At 36.2% G+C, this 23,058-nt stretch overlaps 1 protein-coding gene across 9 annotated transcripts in view; it reads right to left on the reverse strand.

Moving 5' to 3' along the window:
• LOC106078023 (spondin-1) overlaps window positions 1–23,058 on the reverse strand; it is a 216,923-nt gene that overhangs the window by 21,344 nt on the left and 172,521 nt on the right. For 7 of the 9 annotated variants that reach the window (XR_008778654.1, XM_056033652.1, XM_056033653.1 and 4 more), the window contains exons 6-7: window positions 6,681–6,830; window positions 3,008–3,159 (exon numbers count right to left, since the gene is read on the reverse strand). Coding sequence is in view for 8 of the 9 variants with exons in the window: in XM_056033652.1 (XP_055889627.1) it covers window positions 3,008–3,159; window positions 6,681–6,830 (302 nt within the window). In the remaining variant the exon portion in view is untranslated. Of the gene's footprint in view, window positions 1–3,007; window positions 3,160–6,680; window positions 6,831–10,063; window positions 10,405–16,926; window positions 17,075–23,058 lie in introns of those variants that run through there. The other 2 variants (XM_056033658.1, XM_056033659.1) reach the window with 2 other exon arrangements.

Consider the following 23,058-nt stretch of genomic DNA (forward strand, 5'->3'; position numbering starts at 1 on the left):
AGTAACTTTGTAATCTATTAGCACCAAGACTCTGAAAGTCTAGATGTACTGAACGGTGTCTGGACATTTTTTTGGGCATATGTTAGTTATAGGTATATAATAAGTAGGAACTAAGAGGGCAGTGAGCAGGGGAGATAATGGGGTGGGGGGGGGGGAGGGGAAAGATTCTCTACCAAGCTAGCAACTTTATCTTTCTGAAGTGTATATCACAGGAAACTCTTCCAAAAAGAAGCCATCTCTTCTTATGTTTGCCTTGTCAGATGTTATCGGTATTCATGGTCCTTCTAAACTAAAAATGGGTGTCGGTAAAATGTGTTTTAGATGTTTGTGTGTCTAATGAACGTCAAATACACAGAAAAGGACAATCTTTTATTTTATGGACACTATAGAACTGTTGAGTCCTGTATGACTTTTGTTTCAAGTAAATAGGAGTTAAGTCGCTTGATTGACAACTGCCCTGAGAATTTAGTCTAGATTGACAACTGCCCTGAGAGTCTAGTCTAGATCATTTGTTTCAAGTAAATAGGAGTTAAGTCGCTTGATTGACAACTGCCCTGAGAGTCTGGTCTAGATTGACAACTGCCCTGAGAGTCTAGTCTAGATCATTTGTTTCACTTTCACTTCTCACTTCTATTTGTTTCAAAGCTGAAACTTGACTCTCGCAGAAACACGCGTCGATCTTCAGATTTCTCTGGCTGAGCAAGAACCACAATAAGAGTATTGGATTTCTTCTTCTTCTTTTGTCTTGGAATATTATCCACATCTTTTACTGGGCAGGTCCCAAGTACCTAGCATTTTGTTTACTTTGGTCTTTTGGGAATCATATTATAGCACGACATCCTGCAGATGCAGATGGACAGTGACAACCAAGGTAGAAAGGTCTCAACTTCTGTTGGTATGTTTTCCGCAAGGCTGATAGTCCACTTCTCAAAGGACTAATCACGCATGGTAGGCAGTGTGATATTCGAGCGCTGTGTATGTGTGTGACGTTGGCGTGTCCATGCGGCTGCCTCTGTGTCTGTTTGTCTTTCCATGCTTGCATTTGTAACTCTACATACTGGCGTGACAATTTAATCAGTGGTTTCATCACACAAGATTCAGGATAAGACATCAATCAATTAGCCAAACAACAAGGAGTGCCTCTCATCAAACATACACAATAAAGTTGTCCTTTTCTTCTCATTTGCACATAGACATACACGCATACACACACACACACTTATCATTAATAATAATAATAATCACTAATACTTTTCTATACGTTTTCTTCATAATAGCATGGCTCTGAGTCTGTACAAAGCTGATATCAACTCACTCTGTCTGTCTGTCTGCCCAAAAGTTTGTACACGTTATTTCTTCCATACCCAATCTCGGATCAAGCTGGAATTTTGCACAATTATTTCTTTTACCTGAAAACACACTAATCAATTAAAAAAATTTAACCAATTAGTTAATTAACTATTGGTAATAAATTACTTTGTGTGTTTTCTCAAACAAGGGAAAGAAATAGTACTTGACTGAAGTGGTGGTATAAGCTCAATAAAAAATTAATTAAACAATAAAATCTTCCATGATTGTACAATCTTCGCTAGCAGATTGGTTGCCGCGTTGGCTTGAGAAGCATGAGAAGGCTTTATCCCACAAGTTCGAATTTAGGTCGTTCCTTTTTTTTTTTTAATTATTTTTATAAATTTATTTTTTGTTAGTCTAAATCTATTACAAATTTAATTACACGACTGATCTAAACTAATTGATATAAGTACGCCTAATATAAGCCTTATTGTTTTTTTAGAGTATTTTTTTTGCAAACCTCCAGATATAAAAAAACAGAAAAAAACAACAACATATACAATCACCAAACAAACAAACGAGCAAGCGAATTGAAAAGTGAATGATCGAAATAAAAACAGCGTCAATTTTTATGAGTGAACTTTTGAATACACTTTATTTCCAATCTTCCTTGAAACTTTTTTTTTCAAATATTAAAAATAAGTTTAGCTATCCAGGATCCAGGTCTGGAATGTCATCATCAAGTTATCAGCAGAAACCAGAAGATAGTACCGATGTGAATCTTGCGTAGTTTTATGTAAGCCTACTCCAAGTTATTTCGGTAACAAAGCAGAGCATGAATATACACTTTGCTTGAGTATGACATACGGGAAGTGAAAAACGTACTGGTCTAATTCGTTTAAGTATTTAGTAATTGACTGAACTACTGTTGATTCATTGGATGTTCAATATGTTATGGAGTGTGTTAGCGATTGGTAGTGAATGATGCAAGAGAAGCGGCAGTCGACGGGCTTAGTTACGACAGACGACTCCAGAAAGACAGCGTGAAAAGACGTGTTTCTGTAGGGAGTTAGATTTTGTTCAAAATACCATTTTATATTATTTCTAAAGCTTCATATATTGATTGCATTTCATCTCTAGTTGAGAAGAGCTAGTCAAGTTATTTCAAGTTGTAGAAGTTCAGATATAATATGTCTACAGCGGTTGAGTTGTCTACCAGCAGTTTGGTGCTACGTGTAAACCACCATCTACAACGCAATAGCTACATTCAGTCAATGACTCACATTCAGCCAATGACTCACATTCAGCCAATGATTCGTATCCAGGCAATGATTGACATTTAGTCAATGATTCACATTCAGTCAATGATTTACATTCAGTCAATGATTTACATTCAGTCAATGATTTACATTCAGTCAATGACTCACATTCAGTTAATGGCTCACATTCAGTCAATGACTCACATTCAGTCAATGACTCACATTCAGGCAATCACTCCACATTCAGCCAATGACTCACATTCAGACAATCACTCCACATTCAGTCAATGATTTACATTCAGTCAATCAATGACTCACATTCAGTCAATGATTTACATTCAGTCAACGACTCACATTCAGTCAATGACTCACATTTAGTCAATGACTCACATTCAGGCAATGACTCACATTCAGTCAATGATTCACATTGAGTCAACATTGTATATTTATTTACTTACATTTTCTTTCATCTCATTTTCAAGAGATCTTGATGACCCATATTCACAGACTTCCTTGACCGCTCGACTGGCATACTGACCATATTCCCAGATTCTGTAGTCAGTACCATGGGTGGCTCCTACAATATTTGACCAATGGAGTTGGTACGAATCTGTAGAGAGAATGAAATAATAATGGACTTATTGGTGCCCCTTGGTAAAAGTTGGTATCCCTCGTATCTGTCTTAATACTACGTGCAACTTCCTACAACATTGCTCTACCTACAACTTCTTACAACATTTCTCTACCTACAACTTCTTACAACATTTCTCTACCTACAACTTCTTACAACAATGCTCTACCTACAACTTCTTACAACATTTCTCTACCTACAACTTCTTACAACAATGCTCTACCTACAACTTCTTACAACATTTCTCTACCTACAACTTCTTACAACAATGCTCTACCTACAACTTCTTAAGACATTTCTCTACCTACAACTTCTTACAACAATGCTCTACCTACAACTTCTTACAACATTTCTCTACCTACAACTTCCTACAACATTGCTCTACCTACAACTTCCTACAACATTTCTCTACTTACAACTTCTTACAACATTTCTCTACCTACAACTTCCTACAACATTTCTCTACTTACAATTTCTTACAAAATTTCTATACCTACAACTTTCTACAACATTTCTCTACCTACAACTTCCTACAACATTTATCTACCTATAACTTCTTACAACAATGCTCTACCTACAACTTCCTACAACATTGCTAAACCTACAACATCTTACAACAATGCTCTACCTACAACTTTCTACAACATTTCTCTACCTACAACTTTCTACAACATTTCTCTACTTACAACTTCCTACAACATAGCTCTACCTACAACGTCTTACAACAATGCTCTACCCACAACTTCTTACAACATTGCTCTACCTACAACTTCCTACAACATTTCTCTACCTACAACTTCCTACAACATTTCTCTACTTACAACTTCTTACAAAATTTCTCTACCTACAACTTTCTACAACATTTCTCTACTTACAACTTCTTACAAAATTTCTCTACCTACAACTTTCTACAACGTTTCTCTACCTACAACTTCTTACAACATTTATCTACCTATAACTTCCTACAACAATGCTCTACCTACAACTTCTTACAACATTTCTTTACCTACAACTTCCCACAACATTGCTCTAACTACAACTTCCTACAACATTGCTCTACCTACAACTTCCCACAACATTGTTCTACCTACAACTTCCTACAACATTTCTCTACCTACAACTTTCTACAACATTTCTCTACTTACAACTTCCTACAACATTGCTCTACCTACAACGTCTTACAACAATGCTCTACCTACAACTTCTTACAACATTTCTCTACTTACAACTTCTTACAACATTTCTCTACTTACAACTTCTTACAACATTTCTCTACCTACAACTTCTTACAACATTTCTCTACCTACAACTTCCTGCAACATTTCTCTACTTACAACTTCTTACAACATTTCTCTACCTATAACGTCATACAACATTTCTCTACCTACAACTTCGTACAACATTTCTCTACCTATAACTTCATACAAAATTTCTCTACCTACAACTTCCTACAACATTTCTCTACCTACAACTTCCTGCAACATTTCTCTACCTATAACTTCATACAACATTTCTCTACCTACAACTTCCTACAACACTTCTCTACCTACAACTTTCTACAATATTTCTCTACCTACAACTTCTTACAACATTGCTCTACCTACAACTTCCTACAACAATGCTCTACCTACAACTTCCTACGACATTGCTCTACCTACAACTTCCTACAATATTTCTCTACCTATAACTTCATACAACGATCCTTCTAAACAGTAAACCAGGATTAGCTACGATGCCTTAAAAATGGACTTAATGGCGGACGTCTACAGCCAACAAAGGATGGAAACAAATCATGTAGGCCTGTGACTACAACATAGGAAACTAAACATAAGTGAAATAAGAGCTCTTTCTTTAATAACATATTTATGTCACTCAATCATCAAAGGTTCTTTAATTTCCAATATCTGATTTTTAAAAAATTCAATAGTCCTGTTTCCTTACAATTCATGTAGTCAAAAATAATGAACCAAAACTGTTTAGTTACATGTAACACGTGACCATGATTGTCTTTCATTTCTTTTGTTCTTTGATCTCGATACACACTACACAATATAGAAACTATGTCTCTTTTGGAAGGAACGTCTGTATTTTATAAGCTAAGATAATATGACGATTTATATGAATCTCAAATCCAAATAAAAACAACAATAAACATTGATGTGAAACTTGTTCGATTGAACATTAAATCTTTCCATTTCCAAGGTATCTATTTCTGAAACTACCTCCTACGTAGACATGTCTCACTAATTGTTCACTTGTCCACAGTTTCATGATCTGTCAGTGGAGAATACTTTGAGAAGGGGGCAGTTCACACAAGTACTTAAACACAGTGTGGTTTGTCCAGCTTTGGCTGAGATCAGTTTTGTTCTAATCAATAGATTGTTTCGTGTACAAGACTGCGGAGGTTGATTTAGATTTTTAATTCACACATTTTGTGAAACTGTAGGGAATGACGTGACGTCATACACAATATCAAAGAAGATATTCACGTGGAACAATGAAAATAATGATATAATAATAGTAGAAGGTAGATGAACATAAGAGACAAGTCGCGACTAGCTAGATGGTTCTCACAAAGGTGCATTATTGCACGAAATTCCTAGATCCTTTCTAGTGTTGTCACTTGTGATATTACATAAACGAGACTGATGCATTCCCTAACACTGACGCTTCCTTATAGCAGACGCAATGGTTTTAATTATGCAATTTTTGTTTTTTTAGTTATTCTAATGGAATCTAAATTTATTTAAAAAAAAAATATAGAACCAAAATTTTAAATGAAACTGTATCTGCTAAACAATACGCTAAATGCAAAAGAGAAATTACTTCTCAGAAAAGACTTTCCTAACCCAGTCTGCGACAAGTGAAGAAGTTGGTAGCTCTTCCATACATGACTTTGGTACAACTTTTAGGTATAACTTTTAGGTATAACTTTTAGGTACAACTTTGGTACAACTTTTAGGTATAACTTTTAGGTATAACTTTTAGGTACAACTTTGGTACAACTTTTAGGTATAACTTTTAGGTACAACTTTGGTACAACTTTTAGGTATAACTTTTAGGTACAACTTTGGTATAACTTTTAGGTATAACTTTTAGGTATAACTTTTAGGTATAACTTTTAGGTACAACTTTGGTACAACTTTTAGGTATAACTTTTAGGCACAACTTTGGTACAACTTTTAGGTATAACTTTTAGGTACAACTTTGGTACAACTTTTAGGTATAACTTTTAGGTATAACTTTTAGGTACAACTTTGGTACAACTTTTAGGTATAACTTTTAGGTACAACTTTGGTACAACTTGTAAGCTTCAGCTTTCGTTGTTAGTGTAGGCAAAAGACAGAGAGGAATGGAGAAAGACGGTCGACAAATCTTGTGTGGTGCCCCCAACGGTCGAACAGACTAAGGGATAGGGAAATTATTCTACTCCTAGTATGAAAGCATTTAAATGAGCCACAAAAAGGAGGTTTACAAAATCTAAAGTGATTACTACTTACATTTGTCCTCAATAAATCCTTTAGGGTGAGTATTTCTTGACCAAAGCCCTTTAAACTCCACTGTGTACATAGCGTGACCACAGGCGCAACATTCGTCTTGTGGGTTGGGAGGGTCATTGTTGATGGCACTGGCAGAGTCTTCTTGGGCAGCTAAAAACAATAAGAAAAAAAATTGTTCAGTCGTCTGAGAGGTCAAAGTACATGTGTCTAGACTGGAAATACTGCATTTCTCATTAATCTTCGGACTCGAAGACAAACCTTAGTATTACAATAACAAAGTGTATTTCCTCTTTCTCACAATAATTTTTCCCAGGCGAAGTAAAAAGCCATAACATTAGCCCTCGCTATCAGGCTCAGTAGCAAGCATCTATGACTTGGCCAGATATTTCTTTAGTAGAAGGTTTGAATTCATGATACAAAGAGATATAACTTGGCCAGATATTTCTTTAGTAGAAGGTTTGAAGTCATGATACAATGAGATATAACTTGGCCAGATATTTCTTTAGTAAGAGGTTTGAACATATTTCTTTAGTAAGAGGTTTGAAGTCATGATACAATGAGATATAACTTGGCCAGATATTACTTTAGTAGAAGGTTTGAAGTCATGATACAATGAGATATAACTTGGCCAGATATTTCTTCAGTAGGTGGTTTGAAGTTATGATACAATAATATAACTTGGCCAGATATTTCTTTAGTAAGAGGTTTGAACATATTTCTTTAGTAAGAGGTTTAAAGTCATGATACAATAAGATATAACTTGGACAGATATTTCTTTAGTAAGAGGTTTAAAGTCATGATACAATAAGATATAACTTGGACAGATATTTCTTTAGTAAGAGGTTTAAAGTCATGATACAATAAGATATAACTTGGACAGATATTTCTTTAGTAAGAGGTTTAAAGTCATGATACAATAAGATATAACTTGGACAGATATTTCTTTAGTAAGAGGTTTGAAGTCATGATACAAAGAGATATAACTTGGCCAGATATTTCTTTAGTAAGAGGTTTAAAGTCATGATACAATAAGATATAACTTGGACAGATATTTCTTTAGTAAGAGGTTTAAAGTCATGATACAATAAGATATAACTTGGACAGATATTTCTTTAGTAAGAGGTTTAAAGTCATGATACAATAAGATATAACTTGGACAGATATTTCTTTAGTAAGAGGTTTAAAGTCATGATACAATAAGATATAACTTGGACAGATATTTCTTTAGTAAGAGGTTTAAAGTCATGATACAATAAGATATAACTTGGACAGATATTTCTTTAGTAAGAGGTTTAAAGTCATGATACAATAAGATATAACTTGGACAGATATTTCTTTAGTAAGAGGTTTAAAGTCATGATACAATAAGATATAACTTGGACAGATATTTCTTTAGTAAGAGGTTTGAAGTCATGATACAAAGAGATATAACTTGGCCAGATATTTCTTTAGTAAGAGGTTTAAAGTCATGATACAATAAGATATAACTTGGCCAGATATTTCTTTAGTAAGAGGTTTAAAGTCATGATACAATAAGATATAACTTGGCCAGATAATTCTTTAGTAAGAGGTTTAAAGTCATGATACAATAAGATATAACTTGGACAGATATTTCTTTAGTAGGAGGTTTGAAGTTTGAAGTCATGTCGTAAAGAGTTACAATGACAAGGAGTGACAGACTTCAGAATAATAAAAAAATACATGGTTTATGATCGAGCCTTTTACACAGAATTGGTTCCATGATAAACACTAAATAAATACTACAATCAATCGCACTTGATGTGAAACTTTGCTTGAAATAAATCTATCGTCCGGTTTCTATGTCCTGAATCTAGATCACGCTGACCTCTGGTCAGACGGTGATGTACTGCCATGAAGCTTCAACACCAAACCAACTCTCAAAATGCCAGACTCATTTATCTTTGTATAGCTTTTTATGAACACACAAAAGTATAAAATAATTTGTTTTATTGTCATGACAACATTATCCGCTGGTAGTCTGATGTTCTTTCAATCTTTTTAGTATATATAAAACTTTGTATTGAAGACATATGTCGTAGCCTGTTTTTTTATTGTATCATTTTCACATAAATAATACACAAAACTGGTTGAAGACATTTATGTTTTATTTTGTATTGATCGCGTTCAAGTCTCTTAAGATGAGGTCTAATAGAATTACTTTAGTTGTTTTTTTTTTATTTCTATCTTGTATTTCATTCACGACACAATGACCTTAAGAAATGATAAAAAGCCATTAGACCGTGAGACACGGTAGATTAGAACAAGTAATGTAAGCACACTAATGCTTCCTAACGTAGGTGAAGGACACTAGAGTCCAGCTGATGTTTCGTGTTCTGAGATTGGTATCTGCCAGAATTGTGTTCCTGTTTTTAATCTTTTTCATAGCATTTAAAAACAAACAATAGTATCAGCAGTGTGTGACTTAAATAATCAACTAATAATCAATCTTTCTGTCAGTTACAAGCAGCATTGTATGAGAACCATTAAAAAACAACAACTAGATGTTACTACAGAAGATGTGCAAGTCACAAATCAGTATCGATTTTCGACTATATGTAACCTCTAGCTTGCAGTGAAACAAAGAATCCGACCCTATAGTTTCGGAAGGCAAAAGAATCTGACCCAATGGCATCGGATTAACAAAAGATACAGTATCATAGCTTCAAGGATCCGACCCAATAGCATCAGATTAATTAAAGATCCAGTTTCATAACTTCAAGGATCTGACCCAATAGCATCAGATTAATTAAAGATCCAGTTTCATAACTTCAAGGATCTGACCCAATAGCATCAGATTAATTAAAGATCCAGTTTCATAACTTCAAGGATCCGACCCAATAGCATCAGATTAATTAAAGATCCAGTTTCATAACTTCAAGGATCTGACCCAATAGCATCAGATTAATTAAAGATCCAGTTTCATAACTTCAAGGATCTGACCCAATAGCATCAGATTAATTAAAGATCCAGTTTCATAACTTCAAGGATCTGACCCAATAGCATCAGATTAATTAAAGATCCAGTTTCATAACTTCAAGGATCTGACCCAATAGCATCAGATTAATTAAAGATCCAGTTTCATAACTTCAAGGATCTGACCCAATAGCATCAGATTAATTAAAGATCCAGTTTCATAACTTCAAGGATCTGACCCAATAGCATCAGATTAATTAAAGATCCAGTTTGATAACTTCAAGGTTCTGACCTCATATCACAAGCTAAGACATTCTAACATAAAGAAATATTTGTATCGACTTGCTTTATGTTTGTAACTACTTTACAACGATGTCTGAAAACAGTAACAATTTCAATATAGATAAATACTATTAGAATAAGTTAAACAACATTTGCATACAACTTACACAACACTAGTAAAGTCACAACCAAAGTGACCAAATAGACAGACGCCATCTTCCACAGTTGATATATTACATATACCGCTTGTCAGGAGCAGACAACTCCAGGATATAAATCTTGGAGCAGGCGAGAATGTCGTCAGAATGTGCAGGTTTGAAGTGTCACTAAGAATGGGCTAGCTTGGTCACTGTGGGGCAAGCTGCGACATGGAGTTAAGGAGGAACGTAGAGTGAGTGAGGAAATGGGAGGAGTGGGCGCTCACGCTATGCATGGGATACAAGAGTACTTGACAACTACTTGGGCTGTCCACCAGACGTAATGACACTGACACTTAACTGTGCTCTACTTTTAAACAACAAGAGTGACCTAAGATCACGTGATTTTGTGATGTGACCTGAGATCACGTGTTTTTGCGATGTGACCTGAGATCACGTGATTTAGTGATTGAAATTAAATTGACATGATTATGTGGTGTGACCTAAGATCATGGGATTTTATTTCGGTGTGAATAAATATTACGTGATTTTGTAATGTGACCTAAGATCGCGTTCTTATTTTGTATGTGAGCTATGATCAAGTGATGTTGTGATATGACAAAATATTACATGATTTATTATGTGACCTAAGCCCACAGGATTTTTGCGGTGTGACCTAATACTGCGTGTTTGTACAAAGTTAAAATCAGCTCACTCTGTCTGTCTGGTAAAAAGTGTGTACACGTTATTTCCCCCCCCCCCCCAACCCATTTTCGGATCATGCTGAAACTTCGCACAATTCTTCATTGACATAGACAAGATAAACAAAAAGTAACCAACTAGACAATTAGTTCTAAATAATCGGGTTAGGGTGTGAGAGTAAGACACATTGAGACAGCAAGACAGAGACACGAAGACAGGAAGCAGTTATATAGCCTAATTATCTGTTTGAAAAATACCACTGATTCATTTATCAGGAACAAATTTCTAAAACCTCGGGACGGATTTGCATGAAATTTTGTACACAGGTTCTTTTGACCTCTTTAGAAGATGTTTGTTTGGGGGAGGGGGCATTTTAATGCGGACCGTCCAAAAATGCATTATTTTCCTTAAAAGCATGTCTGCGTGGAACAAATCAACAGGCGTAGCCGGTATGTAGTACCAGTAGGCCCCTACACATATAAAGCCAGGCACATATAGTAGGTCAGGAATTGGCAGGCAGGCGAAAGGAAAAGTAATCAAATAAAAAAAACAACTATGGGTATTATAGTACACCACACATAATCGCAATTAAGACAAAATAGGTAACCAATTAAAAATTGTAAATATATGTTCCGACTTAAGGCTCAAAATAATTTAAAGAAGGAATACAGTAGATGAAGGTCACGTGTGGTAGGTATTTTCTTTGCCTAGACTTTGTGCTGAGCTTCCACGACAGAGTAAGTACTATAGGTTCTAGTCATACCAGACTGAATGTCAGAAAGAGTAAGTACTATAGATTTTAGTCATACAAGACTGAATGTCAGAAAGAGTAAGTACTATAGATTTTAGTCATACAAGACTGAATGTCAGAAAGAGTAAGTACTATAGATTTTAGTCATACAAGACTGAATGTCGGAAAGAGTAAGTACTATAGGTTCTAGTCATACAAGACTGAATGTCGGAAAGAGCAAGTACTATAGGTTCTAGTCATACAAGACTGAATGTCGGAAAGAGTAAGAACTATAGGTTCTAGTCATATTGGACTGAATGTCGGAAAGAGTAAGTACTATAGGTTCTAGTCATACAAGACTGAATGTCAGAAAGAGTAAGTACTATAGGTTCTAGTCATATTGGACTGAATGTCAGAAAGAGTAAGTACTATAGGTTCTAGTCATATTGGACTGAATGTCAGAAAGAGTGTAGCCTATAAACTTCAACAACCAATCTATCCTTCTACAAGTGTTTAATTGCCTGCTGCACCAGACATGATCTTGAGCGACCTGGCACAACTATGTAGTCGTATAAATAACAAGTTAGCCCAAGTAAAACATGACTCCACATCATCTCGTAGATCACACAGTGCGGGAGAAAGAAGGCCGGGCAAAGTTTGGCTTGGGTAGAAACAGGAACGATAACTGGTTGGCTTATTGCACATAGACAAGCAGAGTTTTGAAACTTGAGTGACATTCTCCGATATGTATGGTTAAACTTCATTATCATTGTTAACATAACTTCGAAGCATAAGAGCATTTGCTATTTTTGTTAATTGTCATATTGACTATTTATCTTATGTTTCTAAACTAAAGCAAGTCTCAATGAGAAGGCTATGTGTTGAAGAAAACTTTTATTTCAATATTTCAACTTGTAAGACGTTAACGTTTAGACCTATTTCTAATCACCACAAGATAGTTGCATAGACACTAGTTTCTGAAAAAATGGATTACTTCTGAAGCAATAATCACAACCATAGAATGACTCAAAAGTCACTTCTATAAACAACGTAGGCGGTTAGCTCGAAAATAGTGCCTTCCACATATGTCTTTCCAGGTTTGGTTGGAGTGGCTTGTATGAATGCACACATGTTAGTTTACTACAAGTACAAGAAAATAGTTCGTTACATACAATCACATTGAGAGGCTTGTTAGTAGAGATAGGAAGTAGGTGCTAGATAGAAGTAGGTTTGGAAAAGCTGGATATCAGTTGTGGGTGGGTATCAGAGAGTTGTGGGTGGGTATCAGAGAGTTGTGGGTGGGTATCAGAGAGTCTTGGATATCAGTTGTGGGTGGGTATCAGAGAGTTGTGGGTGGGTATCAGAGAGTCTTGGATATCAGTTAGTTGTGGGTGTGAAGAGTTGTGGGGGAGTACAAGTTTGAAGTGGGGTGGAAAGGAAAGCTCTCATTCTGACAGGAGTTCATTTAAGTGACAAGTCATTGAAAGTTTGACATGACAAGTGAAATGACCTCAATTTGACACCAAACATGTTGGCCAAAAAAAAAAAAGGAAATTTTAAAACTAGTTACTTCGTATTGTGATTGGATGGAATATTTCATAGTAGCGAATCAATGTTTCATTCAACTGGTTACATAGTGGAAGATTTAAGTGATTTAAATAATTCTTTCTGAATAAAATGAAATGACTGTATATATAAGTCAAGTTCTCCTTTCAGACCTTGCGATCTATGGGGCAGATGATGCAAAGTTCAACTGCTTCAGTGGCCCACGGTGTCATGTAACCAGCACAACGACCAACCATTTTTACATTTACCAAACTCATAGCTGGGTGGACTCAGAGGTGCCCTTAAGATCCCAAAATTAAAAATCCCAGAATTCGAACTCGGGTCCCACGGCTCATAAGCCAAGCTCTATATAACAGCTACCTAGCCTCCTATGAATGCCCATAGTTTACTACCCCCCCCCCCCACCTTCCATTCATGAAGACATTCTCAGCTGAGAGTCTGAGAGTAAGAATTGAAAACAGTAATGGCAACAATTTCTCTTGAACTCAACACTTTGTGTATAGATCTTACTCGTTGATCAGAGGCGTACACAAGTAGGCTTCTTAGAAGTTGTCTGTTGAGATTTGTGTGTGTTATTTCATAGCTATTGTTCTTTCAGTTCATAGAAAGTCATAAAAAAGAGAAAGAAACAAAATTTAAAGCCTTCAATTGGTATAGAGATGGGCTTTCAAACAGAGACTATTCTCAAGTCTAGTCTCATAAAGGTTAATCTTTATCTTTTTCACATGAAAGAACTAGAGGGTTAATACCTCTTGTAGTTTCAAGGGGAGACTATTCTAACGTACAAAGTCGTCTGCCAGAAGAGGTGAGACTATTCTCACGGCGATTATCTCGAAAAGAGTGACTTCCTGTTGTTGTTTTTTGTTATACGGATATTGAAATATTGATAAGATTCGTTTTTTTTTTTTTTTTGAAATTGTCATAAACTTCAATGTTTAATAATTAACTTTTGAAAAGGATAAGTGGCTCTTCGTTGGGATTTACTGATTGGTCTAAGGTGTGCCATGTTGACCTTATTATCAAACTAATTGACAAGAGGTCTGACTTTTAGCTACACTTTAACCACAGAGGCAGAGGCCCAGTGACTATAAAGTCGATTGTGTTACTGTGAAGGTAGAGACTTTTAGCCATAACTTGATTTGATAGATATCTTACGTTAGTGCATGTTAGTCAGTGACTCGGTATATGTAGATGTATAAGTCAATACTGGAAAAAGTCTATGACTAAAGTACGTTAAGGGTTGGCAACATTTTGGCACTAGTGTGTAAATGAAAGACATTTAGTGTCGTACTCTTCACAATCGTTTGAGTGAAAAATTACTTTGAGAGTAGTTGGCAACAATTATATAATAACATTATCTTCATTTTACAGAGAAGATGCGAAAGATAAAGATAGAGAGAGAGAGAGACAGAGACAGAAAGAGAGAGGAGATGAGTATCTAATGAAATTATTATTTCTGTTTTTCAAACGAATCATAGATTTACTCTGCACTTTAAAATAAATTACCAAGTTTTTTTTAAACTATTAATAGTGAATAGTTTTTTTAAATGGTGTATTTTCATTAAAAAACTGCTTGCATTGATAAATTTAAAAATTAAAGTTTTACTTTCAGTACAGAATAAAGTAGCTGTTGCATAGAACATTGAAAAATCTAAATTGTATCATGATGTTGGATTTTCTAGTTTTTGCGATCTAAAAGGGACGGACCTACGGACGACCACACAAAACTTATAGCGGCTATTCCCATTTTGGGGGCTTCTAAAAAACTAATTAAGAAGCGAAACATTACGAATAAAAAAGAGAAAAAAAAATGGGGGGGGATATGGAAATATAGAAAAAAACTTAATTCAAAATGGCCAGTTAAGCACAGACACACAAACACACACACAGTGAAATGAAAACATGGATACAGCCATCTCGTGTTCACATTTATCTAGACCTGACTGGCGCAATTTAATTTTTAAAAATACATAAAATGGGAAAAGTTATGATACCGCAGGACAGATAATTACCCACTGAGGCGCCCGTTGAACCGAAATCTTCCCTGGATTCATCTTGTTCAGACCTAATTAACTTCTCGTTAGCAAGTGAACAGAACCTGGTCTTGAAGTTGTTAGCCCATCTGAAGGAACAGGTTGAGTGTTTGAGAAACAATTTGTTTCTTTTCATCTTTGTTTACAAACAAAACCAAAGCATGTTAGTCTCTCCCTCTGATTCCCTCCCCTTTGACACTTCCCTTCGGTCAATTCTCGCTTCTGTAAGTAACAAGCCATTCATCTTTTTATTATGATTTAATTGATTATTTATTATTATTTACGGATTTTATAATATTAAAGTTAATAGACATCGTTATTTGTTTACACTTTAATTTTTAAAATCCCTTTTACATTCTTTCTGCAATAAAATGTATGCAATTAAATTCAGTATGAGGAAAAAAAAAGAAGAACAAGGGATATGAAGCAATGTGGTGGCTATATACAAGTAAATGAACAGAGACTAGGAGAAATGTTGAAAAATAAACAAAAAACGTCGTCAAGTTGAAAGATCAATGTCGCCAACTTTTGTACTTCAAGCATAGACATAGAAATATCTATATATATATATATAGGTCTGTAACTGCAAAGCGAAACAAAGCTTAGAAATTTGATTTGACAGTGTTGAAAAGAGCACACAATTGACTACATAGTTGACAAAACTACTAGCATTCAACACCAGCTACATCGTTGATGTGTTCCCAGGTCATAGAGTCACAATATAGTGTTCATTTTGACCAGTCACCCCTTGTTTGTTGTTTTTTTTTTCTTTTTCACTTTCAGTTTTTGCATCCAGTCCATTAGTAAACTCAGAGGACTACCCGTAGGTTCACGCCCTTGCTGGAGATTCGGCCTACTAGCGATTTGTTTACATTGTGAGTTGCAGAAATGTATAATTCAGGCAGAAGAACAGTTCTTCTGTTACATATATGTAAAAAAAAAAAATGTTTGTAAAATGTTTTTCATATTTCGGATTTTCTTTCAGAGTTGAAGATAATCTTCACCCTAGTCCAAACCTCCTGCAGGACGACGGAATATGGCAGCGGGCAAGGGATGAACCCTGGATTATCGAGACAACCGAACGACAGTCCAGCGAGCATAAAGCACGGCCAGGCGACTATCTAATGGGATAGTAGATACTGTAGACCGTGAAGTTCCGGCCCACTGGAACAGTTTAATATTGATTATGTAATAGTTTGAGAAAAACAAACCTCTTTTAAAATAAAGATGACTATTATTACATACCAAGAGCGATCTGTTTTCAACTGCGCTGCAATATATCTCAAGACGAAACCAAAGAGAGCAAACTCGGCGGCAAAGTTTTATGATTAGGAAATTTCACATTTCTTGGTCATATATTACATGACATTTCCTTCATTATCAGCCCATTACCTGTGTCAGTTATCTCCCTTCTACAGTGGACTTTCAACGTGGCACAATTCCTACGTGTCTAGACACAAGGGCGTTTACTCGCGATTTTTAAAAAAAAATTGTTTCGATTAACAAGTGTTAGGGTGAATAGTATGCTGTAAATTAGACAATTAGTCACGTATAAAAGTAACTTGTTTTTAAATTGTGTGAAATCAGTAAACCAGCGGGTGGGCCGATATACATGCAAGAGAAGGTCAATCAAATAGCAATCTGATATTTGACTTCTGTGGTTTCTGTTTCTTAAATGAAAATAAATGCTCAGATTTTAATTATTTTATTGTTGTTTTTTTTATATTTTTATATCAATTTTCAATAACGGAAATGTAAGCCAGGTGGTGACAGAGTCCTAACAAACAAACAAAAAAAAACAACATAAATGGGAGATAATAGAAATCATAGAATAAAAAAAAAAAAAAAACAACTGTTGTGACTAGATGAAGTCTTGAGTGCAAAGAAAGTCACTCTATTCCTTATGAAGGTCGCACAAATATTTGGAAATAAACATGAAGAATTAAATACACATTAAGTTCCTCTTCACCACAGATGAACAAAATACTTCAACTCAAAACAGTACGCGTTTACGTCCCCTAGTAGCAGGGGCACAGAACTGATGCTTGAATGTAAGGCAAAGACAACTCGGCAGGTGGGAAGAAAGACCGTCGCTTCGAGAGAGAAGAGAGAGGCGTTGAGAGTAAGGAATAGAGAACTAGGACTGGATGGACAAGAGAGATAACTCTACCGTTTGGAGAACTTAAAGCAATCATAGTTCTTTCTGTAGCAGTTGATCTGAAGAGGCAATCTATCAACAATAGCATTATTAAAGCCTAAAAGATGAAACGTTTCAGTAATATTATAGATAGAAGCTAAAAAAGTATTAAATAGTGATTAAAATACAGCATATTTTTTTTTATCACAAAATGTAATTTCCTTTTTTTTTTTTAAATATTAAAGATTTTCATTTATTGCGGAAAAACTATAAATTGTTAGCACTTATGGTGTATCCGGAGTACAAAATGAAAGCAGTATTGATAAGCAATATTGTATGTAATGTCCATGATAATGACAATACATTTCTAGCAGTACAGAATCAAGCTCTTTCGTTCGCAGCACAAAATAATATCACTATGGTCGAGGTGTCTAGCATTGGCCACAGTGAAGTGGAGTTAAGCCTTCTCCACACTGTTTAGCTGAGGGTCGAAATCCCCAATATCTTCAAAATAGAGTTTCTCTCAAACTGTAGTGCATTTCCCAATCTCCCCGTTGGAGATCTCGACGTTCTGGTCAGAGAGAGAGAAACAAGTGGGTGTGGAGACATATTGAATCAAGGGATCCATCACCTGTTTCACTTATCTAGCTAGATTACAAGACCAATGACTAATGTTTCAAACATAACGGCCGAGAAATGAAGACACGTGATTTCATCATCTAGGCTCTAATAGTTCACGCTTCTTATAGTGGTCTAAATAAGATTTGCAGTTGGACTGAGTTTATAACTTACATGCCAGTTGTAGATGTGTTTTGTCCCTATGACATTTGTAATTTGTCTTATGACTGAGAACTCTGATGTTGTTCAATGGAGCTTCATCTCCGCCCACAAATAAAACAATCCTTGGCAGCCCCTCCCCCTATTAAGGCTGTGCCTGCCTGAACGCAGACATCAAAGACTCGTCAGAATATACTTCTAATCATTGGACTTATGAAAACTAATATGATTTTTTTTGTTCTTCCCGGCTGTCTTAATCTAGATTTATAAGCTAACCTTTCGCTGGTAGATCTGCTCTACTCTTTCTCTTAACTGGTCATACTGGAGTTACTGTCCCTTGCCTCCTGTCAGGTTAAACTAGTAAAGCCAAGTCAGACACAGATTGGACAAGACAGACTACAACACTTACATCACTGAGTGGTGTCCAGTTGGTCAAGACACACGTAAAGCAGAGCATCACCTCACAGGAGACATGTTTGACTCATTAATTACATCTGGCGAGAAATCTTTGAATTGAAATAGCATCGCACTCTTACCTTAGACTTCCGTTTTTTATTTTTGACATGCGCACTTCAATCGATTGCTTAAATAACAAGACACCGTCCTGCACCTATAAAATTAGACGTAGATTCCACACACTCAACCGTCTGCCCCAAGTCTCAGGACTTTTACCAACGTTTGATCTTGTTTCCTGATAACACAAACTTAGAACTCATTCAGTCAATGCTTTGGGATTTATGTTGACTTGACCAAAAAAAAACAAAAAAACAAAACAACTTATGATGAGTTGATTCATAACACAGTATAGAATCTAGGTCTAAGTGTAGACAGTGCAGGACTGTGTCTTTTTATCCCACGGGGCCGGCTATCTAAAGTTCATGCTTCAAGATTGCATCTAAAGTGAAAGTACTCCTTTCAGACCTTGCGATCTATAGGGTAGATGATGTAAAGGTCATCTGTTCCTTTGGCCAACGGTTAACGAGGATGTCATGTGGCCAGCACAACGACCAACCGCTTTACTTTTCCAGCTAATGTCAGGTACTCATTAGATTTGGGTGGACTCCTGGGTGCCTAAAAAATCATAAAACTAAAAATCCAAGACTGGAACCCGAAACCCCTCGGTTCGAAAGTCAAGTGCTTTACCACTCAATAGTTAAATAGTAGCTACAAAAATAATCTAGTATTCTGTTATTAAAAACTGTTCTGAAAAAAAAAATCTAATACATTTTTAAAATAGTTATTTTAGCTTTACATTTGTATTACAGATAGACGAGCTTGAGATTATCTGCCCTATAGACCACAAGGTCTGAAAGGAGAACTTTTTACATTTGTATTACAATTTAAATGCCCAGAATGCATCTTGTCCCACCGCTAATCCCCGAAGCTATAATGACTATAGGTCAATTCCATTAATCAAAAATACAAATGTCCAGAGCTTGGCTGTTCATAGTGCATCTGTCAATGCTAGTACAGATCGTTCAAGTGTAAATCATATCCCCAGGCACTATCACATTCTTAGGTCACACATGGTAATCTTTATTGAAAAAAATGTCTATCCAGATGTACGTACTGTATGATTTGCAGTTTTGCGGATAAAATTACACAAGGCAACAAAATAACAACGTCTACTTCAAGGAACAAATTACAGAGTTGTACACCTTTAAATACCAGATCATATTTACAGCAAAGCATTGATACAATTAATCACATTTTTTTATTTGCTCCTAATATGACTCCGTTTCTTTAGACACAAGCTGCCTATAACAACATCTTGTGCACTGTTTCAGTAACACAATCCATCCTTATATCAGGCGTATATATAGGAGAAAAGAATCCTTAAACAGAAGTGACATGTTGACTTTGATGGATGGTTACGATCGAGTTCCATAGTTTCAACATAGAAATCATCATTAGGCTGGCTTGTTATCGCCCTTGCCTTCCCGTTCTAGACAACATTAAAAGAAATTCTCTGATAAAGAATTCAATTTTCTCCATCTTTGCTGAGGCCATTTGTAATTTCTCTAAAGTTTTAATCAGGGAGAAAATATTCGTTCCACTTCCTCTCTCTCTCCTCTTCCTCTCTCTCACCTCTTCCTCTCTCTCTCCTCTTCCTCTCTCTTTCTATTCTCTACCTCCATCTCTTTCTATTCTCTACCTCCCTCTCTTTCTATTCTCTTCCCACTCCTTATTTCTCCCACCCAAGTATACGTCTAGACGCTCGCAGAAGAAAGATGACAAAGAAATAGCTTTTAGTTTTGTAAGTACATGTTTATAGATTCATGTTGGTATATTGTCTTACAACGTATGAGTTGGGAAGTCTCTTCCACACATTCTGTTCAGGTCGAAGTCTTGATCACATTCACTACATCAGCGAACACTAACGTGAAGTGTGTGGCTGAGTGGTATAACTACATAACTGAGGTGGCTCGTGTCTCGCTCGAGTTCAACTCCCAATGTAGACAATACATTATCAAGTGGTGACTTGAGCAGAGCTGTGTGTTTGCTGAGCAGCACAGAAACCTTCTCCCAGATGCCCCCTCCCCTACGTTACCACTAATGAGATTAGATCAGTGCGCACTAAACACGTGATCGCGGCATGGAGGACGCGCTGCACACACAAAAAGTTCTATTAAATAAATGTAAAAACAGATCAAATCAAGACATGGTTTTCAGAGATCAAAGTAGGACATTTTCTTTTCTACAAAACACTTGAGAAACACTTAATACGATAGAAGAGTCAAACTAACACTCTGTTCTGACTAGAAGCAATCTAAAGCCAACAGTCAAGCGAGTATTTGCTTTTTGAATCATACATTCTATCCTGTATATTTCAAGTGTTGTTCTGCCTTCACCCTGTTATGTCTTGAGTTCTGCCTTCACCCTGTTATGTCTTGAGTTCTGCCTTCACCCTGTTATGTCTTGAGTTCTGCCTTCACCCTGTTAGGTCTTGAGTTCTACCTTCACCCTGTTATGTCTTGAGTTCTACCTTCACCCTGTTATATCTTGAGTTCTGCCTTCACCCTGTTATGTCTTGAGTTCTGCCTTCACCCTGTTATGTCTTGAGTTCTGCCTTCACCCTGTTATGTCTTGAGTTCTGCCTTCACCCTGTTATGTCTTGAGTTCTGCCTTCACCCTGTTATGTCTTGAGTTCTGCCTTCACCCTGTTATGTCTTAAGTTCTGCCTTCACCATGTTATGTCTTGAGTTCTGCCTTCACCCTGTTATGTCTTGAGTTCTGCCTTCACCCTGTTATGTCTTGAGTTCTGCCTTCACCCTGTTATGTCTTGAGTTCTACCTTCACCCTGTTAGGTCTTCAGTTCTACCTTCACCCTGTTATGTCTTGAGTTCTACCTTCACCCTGTTAGGTCTTGGTTTGCTGTGACCAACGTTTGATGGTTTGTTTTGTCAATAGTCCACATATTTCATTGTTCAATATCTACATTGAGTCAGATTAAAATGTGTAGGAGTTACTGTAGAAGAGATGCTCAAGACATTTTGACAAGAATGTCTACATTTTATCAGCGGTGTCAGAAAGGTGAAAAAAAAAAGAAATTGATTAGGAAACCAAATTGAGTTGATTAGAGAACGTTTTGATGCTACACACAGGTGTAACAGAGGCGTGGGTGTTGGAGGGTAATTGGATTAGAAGGAGTTGAGTGGCGACGTACTCTCTACAGGCAGGTGCACTGTAGGAATCTCCCCCTGGCCGCATGATCACTTTACTCATTACCACTGTTTTGAAATATATATACAGAAAACAACAACCTGTTTTAAATTGTTTCACTAAGTCATAACACTTGTTTCTAATCAAGTAAAGGCATACGCGGCAACATAGAACCATAAAAATGATGACAGTAATTCACGTGACCACGCAAACCCAGTAGCAACCTTGCCACAACATTACAGACAAAGTAGTCGTTGGTGTCTACTCAAGTTGCCTGCGCCTGTCTTCGGCAAAGGCACATCTATGAGTCTCAAGTGTATGTCAGGTATATGCATGTTGCTCTATATGTAATTCAGAATGATGAGGTTACATGTCCGTTACATAGTCCATCAGGCCGACGATAGGTCCATTTCTATTTCTAATGTTACAAGAGGTGATGACTAAAACCAATAATTGACCCTTTCATGTCACACATCTGCTAGTAGTGCTAGCCGAACATCTAGCTGAACTCAAACATTCTCAATTGAAGGGTCCCAGGTTTGAAATCAAGACCCTAGATTCAGTGGCCGAGTCAATTTCCGTTATAAATTATGCTCCGGAAACATCACAACTTACTCTGGTACATAAGGTCTAAAATGGCATCCACAGCTCATAGCCCACTCCTGTGAACACTACTAACTAATGCTTATGTAACTCATTGACAGAAAACCAATTATGTAACTCATTGACAGAAAGCTTATGGTGGTAACACTAACTAACAATTATGTAACTCATTGACAGAAAGCTTACGTTGGTAATACTAACTAACAATTATGTAACTCATTGACAGAAAGCTTACGTTGGTACTACTAACTAGTGCTTATGTAACTCATTGACAGAAAGCTTACGTTGGTACTACTAACTAGTGCTTATGTAACTCATTGACAGAAAGCTTACGTTGGTACTACTAACTAGTGCTTATGTAACGCATTGACAGAAGGCTTACGTTGGTACTACTAACTAGTGCTTATGTAACTCATTGACAGAAAGCTTACGTTGGTAACACTAACTAGTAATTATGTAACTCATTGACAGAAAACTAATTATGTAACTTATTGGCAGAAAACTAATTATGTAACTCATTGACAGAAAGCTTACGTTGGTAATACTAACTAGTAATTATGTAACTCATTGACAGAAAGCTTACGGTGGTAACACTAACTAGTAATTATGTAACTCAATGACAGAAAACTAATTATGTAACTCATTGACTGAAAACTAATTATGTAACTCATTGACTGAAAACTAATTATGTAACTCATTGACAGAAAACTTACGGTGGTAACACTAACTAGTAATTATGTAACTCATTGACAGAAAGCTTACGTTGGTACTACTAACTAGTGCTTATGTAACTCATTGACAGAAAGCTTACGTT

The sequence above is a fragment of the Biomphalaria glabrata genome, chromosome 6 (genome assembly GCF_947242115.1).
Source record: "Biomphalaria glabrata chromosome 6, xgBioGlab47.1, whole genome shotgun sequence".
NCBI lineage: Eukaryota > Metazoa > Mollusca > Gastropoda > Planorbidae > Biomphalaria > Biomphalaria glabrata.